This window comes from Octopus sinensis, unplaced genomic scaffold, assembly GCF_006345805.1.
Source record: "Octopus sinensis unplaced genomic scaffold, ASM634580v1 Contig19935, whole genome shotgun sequence".
Classification (NCBI taxonomy): Eukaryota; Metazoa; Mollusca; class Cephalopoda; order Octopoda; family Octopodidae; genus Octopus; species Octopus sinensis.
In genome coordinates, this window is record NW_021836746.1 from 1,675 (window position 1) to 14,447 (window position 12,773).

At 37.4% G+C, this 12,773-nt stretch overlaps 2 protein-coding genes across 2 annotated transcripts; both read right to left on the reverse strand.

Annotated features, from left to right (window-relative positions):
• Nucleotides 1–9,158: 9,158 nt before the first annotated feature.
• Nucleotides 9,159–9,799, reverse strand: LOC115232200. The gene is made up of 2 exons (XM_029802042.1): nt 9,229–9,799; nt 9,159–9,166 (listed from the first exon to the last, which is right to left on the reverse strand). Exons 1-2 carry the CDS (start codon nt 9,797–9,799, stop codon nt 9,159–9,161), a joined length of 579 nt encoding a protein of 192 aa, XP_029657902.1.
• Nucleotides 9,800–10,047: 248 nt separating this feature from the next.
• On the reverse strand, nt 10,048–11,475 carry LOC115232201. Its single transcript, XM_029802044.1, has one exon. It carries the CDS (start codon nt 11,473–11,475, stop codon nt 10,048–10,050), a length of 1,428 nt encoding a protein of 475 aa, XP_029657904.1.
• Between the last annotated feature and the right edge of the window lie 1,298 nt (nt 11,476–12,773).

The window sequence follows — 12,773 nt, forward strand, 5'->3', positions numbered from 1 at the left end:
ACCACATTTCCATTTCAGAGAGGAAAGTGTCTGGTTTGGGACGTCACGTGTGTGAACTCCTTTTCCAATCAGAATATCAAATTATGCATCGAGAATCCGGGAGCCCCGTCTGAACGGGCTGAGATGAGAAAAACTGAGAAATACGCTGGAATTGGGAATGGCAGAGTGTTTGTCCCCCTGGCTGTTGAGACGTCAGGAATACAGGGGCCTTCTACTCGGACCCTACTCCAGCGCATTGCCTCATTAATCGAAAGGGTTACCGGCGACCCGTGTGAGCACCGGTATTTAAACGAACGAATATCTATAGCCATAGTCAGAGGCAATACTCTGGCTATCTGCCAATGACGATTTTTCTCTTGACCTAATTTGATTAATAAATTGACGTTGTCTAAAAAAGTCTGAATAGAAAATTAGAACAATACGAAACTGGATTGTTTTTAATCTTTTGGTGAACAGAAAATTAGTCGTTGACTCGGAAAAAAATCTGTTGATTCTTAAAATGATCAAATTGACGACGTCAATTTTATGAATAACTATTTGAGAAACTAATACAGTAAGATCGAGTTGAAGAGTAAAATGAAAAAATTTATACTCCGACAATATATGAAGTTAGTGAATATGCGAAGGCGCTTGAATTATTGTTTCTTGAGAATGATATGAACACAAAGAGGAAAAAATACGAAATACAAAAAAACTTTAAAAATTATCAAACTAATCATTCTCAAAAAATCACCGATTACGTGATTAAATCTCTAAATAATCGCTTTAATTATACTTTAATTATTGTTTATTGTTATTTGGATTCCTTGTTTTATTTTTTTTGTTCACTATAGACAATAGTGAACATGATGTTTTGATGTGGACATTTTGTTCACTATAGAGAGGGTTGACAGAACCATTTTAATTTAGATTATGAATTATTTAGACAAAGTTGTCTTTCGATTCACAGATTTTGTTTTTTTAATCGAGTATTCTAAAATTTCGAACAGTTCATTTATATTTTTTCTTTTTACAAAAATTTCAAAAGTCGATAATGTTTGTCAAACTTGAAATTATCTGTTTTTACAAGAACTCAAAAAATTGTTTTTAAACTAAATTACTGTTTTCATACATTTCATGAAATAAGTCGTTGGCCATCAAACAGTCTTACCGATTTTTGCCTTTTTTTGTAAAAAGCGGAACACATGAGACTTTACTATGTCTTGTGACATAGTTGTTGGAAACGAAGCTCTAATGGTCTTCAGTCTTGGACTTTACCCATCTTTGCCTTCCAGAAAGGGTACCTCTAAACTCAGTATTCAAAAAATAGGCGCCAAAAAAGAACTTGTACGTCACGTAGAATTTCACCTCCGCGATTTTTTGTCTCCGCGCTTTCGATTATTAAATATTTTATAATCGAACAGACAGCAAGGCACATTGTTATTTATGTCACAGGGTGATAAATGTTATGCAATCATTTAATGTTGAGAAACACTACAAAACTCACAGTAAAGTATATGATTGCTAGTAAGGAGATTCCAGGATAAGGAAACTGGAATCAGTAAAGTCAGCTAGAACAATACAAACAAATTTCTTTAAACCAGCAAATGATTCTAAAGCCTTACAAGCTTCATCTTTTGGAAACTCAAATTTCATCGTGCGATACAACACATTTTATCTACTTTCTGAGAATAAAGGGGTGTCAAACATGCGGCCCAGTTACTGCAAGCTATGTAATCAGCAGAATGCTTGCAATGAATGGAAAATCATATTGTGATTTCATCAAACAATGTTTTTTGAAAAACAGCCAAAATTATTTTTCTTTATAATACGCATTTTTATAATACGTTTTTTGAAAAACAGCCAAGCACTACAAGGACCGAACGAACAACTACTCATCGCCCCATTTAATGAAATATTGAGAAGAAACCTCTTGGTTACAGGGCCTAAAACACCACCACCGCGCCCTCACAGAAATTGTGCCGGGACAAGGGAGGAGCATTGGGCAAGGTTGAGGACCCTCCTCAGAGAACCCGGGATCACCTGATTAATTAGTTTATGCTTTGGACGGTGATCTTGGTTCTAATAATAATTGCTCGTCATTTTCTAAATCTCGCCATTAATTAAAAAAAATTTTTTTTTGGTTAAACTATTTTTTATATAAAATATTTCAACCACGCTAAATTCAACATGCGTAAGTTCACAAGATTGTCTTGTAATGAAAAACGTCGCATTATTGCGTACATGGAGGAGAACAAAAGTCGCACGATGGACCGTATAGCTTACATTTTTTCTTCTGTTTTGAAGATCAATATCCATGCAACTGGATTCTCACAGCAACTGTACTGAGCCTTGCTTGATTTGTCCAAAAAATGGTAAGTATGATCTTATTAAATTTGGTACAGCTGCATCCAGGAAAAAAGTGGCCTTCAATTAAAGACATTGACTATTGTTGTACGCGCGCGCGTTGTTGTGGTGCACTTTTTCTATTCATTTGCTATTTGTTATTTAATTCAATAATTCTCTCTCTCATTCCATTTCTCTTTATTCTCTCTCTTTTCCCATTTCTTTTTGTCATACCACGACCCGCCCAATGAGGAAGATTGGGGTGATATTGCGAACAGCCTACTCGGTGTAGGTATTAACACATGAGATACATGGAGGGCTCTCCAATTTACTCGTTGCAGAAAAAATTGAGAACTCCGGGTCTTGGGATGAGGGGCTTGCAGTTTCATTCTTATATGAGTACATTAAGATATGGAAAGTGTCATGTGAGGTCGAGATTGACAAAGTAGTGTTTTCTTCAAGAAAGACCTCAGTTTAGAACGACTCTGAACATATGCCATAGAGGTAACATTTGTTACACTAGGTTTATGATTCTTCAGAAGCACTACAAAACCACAATGAATGCTGTATTGGGTTGCATGGTATATGAGTCATGCTATGAAAAAATCGCCCGCTTCATTGACTACATATGGAAAGTTAGAGGGAAAGAGTCATTAATTGGTTATCTGAAACCCTCCAGGCCGTCAGAAGCAGTGCTTTTTCAGGAAACCACTTGAAACATGTGTACATGTACTTTAGTCTCATGACCACTTTATGCGGGATCGTAGTTAATAATGCATTTTTTAATGCTAAGAGCTTATGCTCGGATGGAAATGCAATTGTAAGTGCAATGATCTTTTACCATTTGGCGAGAGGCGGGTCAGTGGTGAAGTCTGCTGTTGGTGTGGATCCAGATGCGGCCATCATGGATTGCATCGGTCAAGAGAGAAAAGTTAATGGATTTTGCATGTTCTGAAGGGAAAAATTTATATAATAAAAAAGTATCATTCCGAAATTTTTGAAGTTGACGGGATGACCCTTTTCCCATTTGAGAGCGGAAAAGTCCTCGTATGGGATGCAACCTGCTGGGATACTTTCTCTGTTTCACATCTAACCTCGTGTGCTCAAGTCTGTTTCACTTGTTCTTTACAATAAAAAATTCTGTTCTGTTATTTGTCATTTTATAATATTTATCGTGACAAAATAGATTTTGAAATAGAATTAAAATATTTTTTTTGAATTTTTTTCCAGGTCCGAAAGTATAACCACCTAGGTACACCCTAGACCTGTGACAATTTATAAAAATAATATAACAATAATTAAATTCGTGTTAGATTAAAAAAAAGTCTAGAAAAAAAAATATAACAATAATGATTAAAATTTGGTAGAAATTAATCATTTTAGATTTTAGGGCGCTAAAATACAAGATCGCCAAATCCGGAAACAATAAATAAAAGTTTGCCAAAAGAATATAAAGAATAGAACTTTCTATCAAAATAAGGTAAAATTCAAAGAATAAGATAATTGAGAAGATTTCAAATAAGAGATTTTTTATTTATTTATTTATTAAACACCAAGACCACAGTAAAGACCGAACTAATTAGCATGTGATCCCGACGCACTTTGACGGAGATCCTCCGGAAAGGTTCAATCCTATGCAAAGTGCATCGTCCTGCGACGACGATGTCCCAGGGGGTAGGAGAGCTATTGGTCCTTTTTCGGTGAGCATTAGGTGCCCCCTCGGCGTTTCCAAATCCAGTCGAAATCTCCAAGTGAATTTGGTGGACCACGTAACGCCTTTCTAAGGCCGGATAGGAAGGAGATCCCTTTTTTGACATACTGTGTCGTGCCAGATGTACTCGTCACCTCACGGGCAAAGGAACTTCGACGAGATTAACCCCGACTCCAAAGTAGCCTCTTCTGGATTCGAACCCACGACGGCTGAATTCCAGTATCCAGGGCATACTCTTCAGCAAGATATAAACAGATTGAAAGAATAAACTGACAAATATTATAAAATGATGAAATTTCAGATAATTTATTAATTAAAAGAAACTACATCGCAAAATATTCCTTCTAATCCAATTAAATAAAAAAATAAAGATTGATCAAATAATGTAACAGGACAACAAGGTATGTCACAAGAGTGCTCACACGTGGCACAATTTATTATTTTTCTATTAATAATTGGGTAACTAAAAATTAAGATAATTTTAATAATCAAACACCAATTCTACCTAGTAGCTTATAACAGTGTAAATACCAGAGGGGATATCTCAATGATGGCAAATTGTGAAACAGACTTGCAGATTCGAGCAGATTGTTCTTTGGAACTTTTGCTCCAGTAATTTTCGGAGTTTGTTTAGTTCTAGCTATATTTTTCAGAACCGATTCAGACGAGTTATTTTTGTTTTATATTATTCCGAATTTTTAAACAACATTATGAATGAATGAATTGAGTTTATTGTAATTAACAGAGGAAGAGAAAGTGACAGGAATTAAGGACGGTGATAGGACGAGACTGATGCCAAGGCAACTGAACTCTTCTGAGCTTGCGTCCAATTCATCTGTCGTGAGCCAGAGTTAATAGTGGCTATGTTGCTGAATTGCTTCCTTCTAGCAGGAGCTCTTGCAGCATATTCATATCCACTCCAGATATTCAGGGCTCCTACATAATCGCGGAAGCACTCCAGTAGAACATCTCTTTTGAGTATGTCCTGCTCCGAGTGGGCTATTCTTTGTTACAAAGCTTTGTTACGGTGGGTTTTTCTCCTCTTATGAGGGACAGCCGAGCGGACCACTTCTGAGTTATGGCACTCATTAGTGTTTGACTCCGCGCTTGTGAGTGTGCTGTGGCCGGCGACGTCTGAGTAGAGACATCGACTCTGGATGGACTTGGGGGAGACCTTTTTTCCAGACTGATTCTATCCGTTCGGCTTTTACCCAGCGTCCTGGGCTTTAGTCTGTGGGCTCTTCGCAACCCTTGAGGCTGCTGTTGCTGCTTTGGCAGACGGACATCCACCGTAGCACGCCAAGTGCCCAGTGTTCTTGCAGTTAATGCAAGTTTTTCAGCTGGGACACTTGGTTTTGGCTTGGAACTCGGGCAGTTTTGGTGCCTGTGTTCTTTTCCGCAGAGGAGACAACGGAGTTTTTCCAAGCATCTGTAGGAGGTATGTCCAAACTGATTGCAACGGAAGCATCTCGTTGCTGAGGGCTTGTGCCATTCGCAGCGAATATGGCTGAAGCCCGCAGTTTCCCAAAGCGGATGAGGGTGTTGGCCTCTGCTCTGGAATCCAGGGTGAGTCTGCCGACAGGCATGTCTGTTCCATTGCGAGAGAATCTTTCGAACTTTAAGTCTGATTCTAGACTTCTGAACCATTTGGCTGTTCGAAAGAATTGTTTTATGAGTAATATCAATATTGTCCAAGTTTCACGTCCTTCCCCTTCCCGTTCCTATAAGATCCCAAACTCAAACCAAAAAGTAGAAAGAATGGCCTTTCGTGCTATTGAAAAAGTTTTAGGTCAACCTGCAGCTGATCAGATTGAACAAGACTTCTTCCGTGGTCCTATCGACTGGATTGGTTCCATAGAAGGCAACTAGGAAGCTTACTCGGAATGGAGAATATAAACCACTGATATCTACAACAAGTGTATGTGTTTGTACATCAGCGAAAATGTCGTAGATTCCAGATTGAGGCTATTTAGACATGTAATAAGAATGAACTCGGACGCACCTGCTAGCAAAGCGATGGAAGGTTACTTTGACAGTTGCGACAAACCCTTCCGCAGACGACCTAAACTGACCGCAAAAAACCTGTTCTTTCGAAATACAATGCAACTATATTGTTTTTATTAATTATTTCAATAATTTATCATTTTTTAACAGGGTTGCTAAAAATCATGATTTTTTGTGATTTAAAACAGATTTTTGTAAAATAAAAGCTTGTAAATAAAGACATGTTTGGCAGCCTTTTCAATTCAAAATTTATTTCGTAAATTAGAATGTAGGAATCCAAAAGTCGACAAGATGGTTCTATTCTAGCTGTTGGGGCAGCTGGTCCAAGAATTTTTTTGAAAAGTGAAATTTTTTCAGAAATTAACTGTTAATAGTTGACGACTTCCACAAGCTATAGGATTGTTTACTCATTAAGTTTGGAGCTAACATGTATTGCTTAAATGTTTAGCTCTTGCTTTGAAATTATCAGAGTCGGAAAGCATATTCATAATGTTTCGCCAAACCGGGATGAATCTCTACAGTTACAAGAGATTTCCCAGATGCTGAGTCCATTAGATTGCAAGTAAGTGGAAAGGTATTAATGCTTGATCAGCCAGAGTTTTTACTTTTTCTAAGATAGCTGTACTTCATAGTCTATATAAGTCTTTTCAAGTTCCTTCCGAATTTCTACAGAATGACTAATCTTTGTAGAATTATTTGCATTTTTTTTCAGAGGTGTCCACAGTGTCAATTAGATAGCTTTCTCTATCCAACGCTACAACCGAAACACAAATAATAGGTTCATTATGAATGTTACTTCACCGATTCAGCATCATAGATACTGTTTTGTCCTGAAGTCTTTGTCTACAGTCCTCATGTAGTTGGTCGTACACTTGATCGAGCAATGGACCAACAATTTGATGACGGAAGGTAAACAATAGCTAAGAAGAAGCATACGGAAAAATTAAAAAAATTGTGTTCGGCAAGCTGGGATTAATTTTTTTAATAAAACCAGTCGGTATTAAGTTCCAAATATTTAGGACTTTGTATCAAGTCCGAAATATTCTTTGAATGGAAGTTGTTTAATTCCTTCTTTATATGAGCTCATATATGTTCGATCGGATTAAAATACGCTCATTAAGGCGCCTATGGTAAAAAATTTACTGTACTTTTCTTGAAAAAGATCGCATAGTCATCTTGGAAGAATAACATCGTGTTAGAAAATAGTCACTGTGCTCCATTTTTTTCTAATTCTCATAAATGGTTACATAATGTGTTAATATAAACTGAAGAATTCATATTTCCGTCTATAAAAGTAAACGAGACCATTCCGTAATAGGATAAAAGTCGCAGACCATAACTTTCTGATAATAAAAGATTGTTTTTTTGAAGGCCTATATTGCCGATTTTTTAAATTAAAAAATTTGAAACTACATTCATTACTGAGAACTGTCCTCATCCATTCAGTGTTTGGGACATTAGTAAAATGCTTTGAAAGTTATGGCGTTTTCACTATTTATTTTGTTCAAAAATTGTTTCTACATACACGAGCATATATTTGCTCTCTTCTTAAATAATTTGCGATGCATCTTTTTCCTACTGTTTTACTGGTGAATTTACGTTGATCATTACGCAATCAGCTGTTTTTGAAGGGTTCTCTTTAACCAGGTTGAGTAAAATAGAAAAATCGTCTTTATTAAAAATTTTTGGTCTCCTTGAACCTTTCATTTTTTCAGTGGGAACATATTTAATAAATTTTCTGATGAAATTAGCGATAGTTGATCGCGAATATTAAGCTCTCAGATATTTTTTATTGATCCCTTTTAACTATTCGGGCTTGAATTTGTTTCTTTTGTTATTATATCAAAGACTCGTAATTTTATGGACCATTTAAAATGTTTAAAAAGTGAAAAAATACCACCTTCACACAAATAAACGGTTTTTAATCAAAGGCGCACATGTAATTAAATTATATGGCACAATACAAAACGTTTAATAAAAATTAATTATGTAAATTCTATCTTAAATTATTTAAGAATCCAGATCGTCAGTGATTTCTCTTCTTCGCTTGGAAGAAGAGTTTGCAACAAAATTCTCATCATTTTCCATTTCTGCGTCAAAGTAATTGTTCAACTGAGTGTCCTCACGACATGCCAGCTCCGCAAGTTGATTGGCGGCAGAGGCGTACTCCTCGTTGTCTACCTTCATCCCATGTCTGTGTTCAATAAGCATACTCTCTAGAGTCCTCTTCAGCACAACCGACTGGATGTATGTCCTCGTTCCTTCTTCAATGGATAACTTGTCCATATGACTTTTAAAGAACTTTGAGACAACTCCCATCCCATGTCAAGACAATTGGAATAATCTTCACTTTTGCTTCATAGAGAACTGACAGTTCGTTTGCAAGCAGGTCATATTTGTGAAATTTCTCTACTTCAACTTGCTTTAAAACGGTCTTGCGAGGTAACTCCTCCCACTTCGATTAAATGAATTTCTCTTTTCCTCTTGTCATAAAACGAAGATATCAGGTTTATTGAATTGAACCTTTGTTTCAGTCATAATTGAAGTGTCAACTCTGATTTCGACATTTTGGGTCGACAGTGTTGACACGACTGAATGTCCTTTCAATTTCCTGCTTCGTTTTATTCCATACATTCGACACAAGTGGAGATGAATACACTTTACCACTTCGTTGTGTCTTCGGAGATAATCACTGTTTAGCATCCTACCACACCGCGTGGCTAGATGGTCAACAGTCTGCCTGCTTTTTTTGCAGTGGACGCATAGTGATCCCGTGTATGCAAAGAACAAATTCCTATCTTGCAAAAGACAGTACAATGCTTCGCTTCGTGGACCATTGTTCCCTTTCGATAGCCATTGCGAAGAAGTAGATATGTCGACATCTGATTCCTCCATACATTTGAACATCACCGAGTGTAGTGATTTACTGTTAATTCGGTTAAGCAAGAGTTTCCTTTGTGCGTCCTTCAGTAACTCAATGGTCAGATTTTCCCTGCCGACAGCTGCATATTTGGAGACAAGAAATTCTGCGATTGTGGCTAAGTGCCATTTTTTTCCTTTTATTACTCGCAGAATACCCGACCTCCGCAGACAGGTAGTCGACTGTTTTTCCAAACTTTTAAGAAACTGGAAGAGCATTAATTCGCTTTTGAAAGAAATTGAGGCAAGTCCTCTTCCAAGGGTCTTGCGGTCCAAATACAACCTCTCCTTATTTGCAGGCTGGAGGTGTAACTTGAGAGTCGTAAGCAATCGGCGTATTTGTTGGTCAATCTCATCAAATTCGTAAGGTTCAATATTGATTAGCCCAATATAATAATTATATAGGGATAATGCATATTCATTGATTCCACGAAACAAATTTACAGCATTCAGGTTTGTTTTTGACAACATAGTTATCCTCTTCTTGACATTCTCCAATATGGAGTCCATAACTTTATTCTTGAGAACATTACTTCCGCCATCTTCAAGTACACCCAAGTAGCGATATCCGTTGATTCCATCGACAGTCTCACAGCATGATAAAGATTCCACATTAGATGCTGATTTTTCGGAATTCATCTCTAGGCCGACACTTTCAAAAAATCCATTAACAGCCTCCATCATTTTGACTAACACATCTTCTTTGAGGGCAACTATTTTCAGATCGTCAATAAAGAAGAAATGATTGGTGGAGTATGTCAACATATTGGGATCTTCCCGACTAATTTCGAGTTTGGGAAACATGGAGTTAAGCATCCTGCTTAGGGGATCCATCGCCATAACGAATAGCAGCGGGGATAATGAATCTCCTTGGAGTATTCCCCGGCTTAACTTTACTTTCCCAATTCTTTTCCCATCGATATGTAAGTTTACTGTCCACTTCTTGACTATGTTCTTTACAAAGCTGACAATCCAATGTGGTATTCCAGAGCAATCCAATACGTGGAACAAGAACTCGTGATCAACTGAGTCAAATGCCTTCTTCACATCGACCCAAGCAGAATAGAGGCCATTTCCATACTCCTTATTTAAGCATTGGTTAATGAGGGCTTGCTCTTTGGCACCTTGACATTGCTTCCTCGTCCAAGCTGATTATCTGAGATTAAGCCAAATGCCTCGATGAAATCGGCCAGTTTGGCATTAACACATTTGGTGACAAGTTTATACAAAGTTGGCATACACGTTATAGGGCGTAAGTCCTTCGGGGTCTCACACTCACTTTTTTTAGGGATCAAGTAAGTTACGCCAGTGTAAAACCAGCTATCGGGCGTGTACTCTCCATTAATTATTCGGACTATCTCTTTACACAGAAACCCATGCAAAGAATCCATCTTCTTTAAGAAAAAGTTATACGTTCCGTCGCATCCGCATGCCTTCCAGTCAGGTGCACATTTGAGCATATCCATAATAAAATCACTTGTGAAATGAGGTCGCATGGTTTCACCGCCAGTACACCTCACACCCACAAAATCATAAACTACGGGCCCCATATTTTTCTTGCTCCAGACATCTTCCCAAAATGATAAGCACTCACCATCACCAAACCCATACAGGGTGGCTTCGTTGCTCGAAGATAAGTTTCGATAAAATCTTCTGCGGTTTAATTCAAAACACGCATTGTCTTTCCGGAAATTTTTCCTCGAGGAATGGATAGATATCTGTTTCTTTTTGATTCTAATTAGATCATTCAATAGAGTCTCAATTCTGGTTAGCTCCCCCTTCTTAGACTTCTTATATCCGTAGCGGCAGAGAACATCCATTGCCTTTTGCTTTTCTGCCTGAGGCAAGGTTTGTTTGGAGAAGGAACGAACTGTGTCAATTTCATCTGCTAATTTAGAGATTTTTCTTTCCGTGTTTTCCAACCATGTGCTCTGTGGTCTGGCTCTCGTAGTTAAAGCCAAATAAGCACACTGTACAGCATATAGAATATCGGTAATTTGATTAATATCTTGGGGCGGATCATCTTTTGTAATATGATAAATTGCAGAATTTAATCCAGCCAGGATATCAGTTTTTACCATCCTTCGTTGCACCTTTGGAGTTGGCTTTCGAGAGTCTCTCTGAATAGACTGAACTTTCCCAATTTGGAATTTGAGTTCCTCTAGGCAATTTCTGAAACTGGAAATTTCTACGTCCACATCATCTTGCACTCTGGAAGAGTCGCATCTCCCTTGCACATTGTTATTCCGTCTAGCCATGCTCTTTAGTTGGCATAAACTGGAGCACTTTGCCGAGTACTTCTCATTGAACTTATCCAGGACAAGGTTCCAACCACCTCTTGGCATCCTTCCAAGTCTTTGCTTCGCGGCAAGGGCAATCTGAGACACCCATTCGCCTTCAGAGACACCATTGACATTTCCGATGATCGCAGAAAGAGAATGCAAGTTAGTTTTGGCAGCATCACCAACAAGATCTTCTTTAACACCATTAGCTCTTGTGGCATTGTGAGGTCCCATAGGCGACGGTCCTGTCTTTTTTAAGTTCTTTTTATTTGCAGGAAGGCCCGTAGGTTTCGTTTTCCTTAACTGCTTGGAAACGTACATGCACACACCACAACAACTAAAATTCTGCACAATACAAAATAATATAATAAAATTAATTTAGGGTTAATTTAATGATCCCTTTTTATATCGACCAAGAAAAATATCGGCTATTTTTGCAAAATATATCGTACTAGCTCGGCAGCTCGCTTCGCTCACCGCGACCTAGCTCCTGCGGAGGGCCTGTTTCATCAAACAACTATAAGTTTATGTAGATGTATAAAACTACCTGGTTTAATGTAACCCTATTCTATCGCCTGTTGATAAACGATGTTTGTCGTCCGTCCTTCCTTGGCATATATGAATAAATTTTCTCTTCTGCCTACCCTCGAGCATCCCACATACAGCTGTCCATGTGAAAAGCACTCACTCTAAAAATAACCCAACTACCTTTAATGACTGTCCCTGGGCCTTGTTTATTGTCATTGCAAACTTTTTTTTTTCATTTTTTGTGGTTTATTTTTTTATATTTAATTTTTTCATTTTTCCTTTGTAATTTCCTTTTTTTTATTTTTTTATTTTTTACTGGCGGAAATGGGGCAGGGGGAGATGCGGCAGGCGGAAATGCGGCAGGCAGAGATGCGGCAGGCAAGAAAGCGACACACAAAAAAGCGACACACAAAAAAATTTAATTAATTACCTTATTAAGCTGACCGTTTTTCTTCAGCTTCGTTTTTCCTCCTTCGGTTATCTATTTAAAAAATTATTTTTGAATAATAAAAAAGTTTAGGAAAAGGCATACCGAAAATAAATTCTATCTTTACGAAAAACTCAAGTAAATAGTTAATATTTTTACGCAAATTCTTCTGATTGCGCTGTCAATTGGTGGTAATTGTGTTAATGATTGTGCTAATGTGGTTTCAACTATCAAAGTGTTTTTAAAAATCTGTTAATTGCACACTCTATTCAAGGTCGTGCGTCAATTGGTGCTAAATTGTGTTAATGATTGTGCTAATGTGGTTTCAACTATCAAAGTGTTTTTCAAAATCTGTTAATTGCACACTCTATTCAAGGTCGTGCGTCAATTGGTGGTAAATTGTGTTAATGATTGTGCTAATGTGGTTTCAACTATCAAAGTGGTTTTTCAAAATCTGTTAATTGCACACTCTATTCAAAGTCGTGCAATCTGTGATTGCACATTCTGTCAAAGTCAAATATGATAATAGCTTTAATTTTGATTCATGGTCGATAATGATATATGCAATTAATTTTAA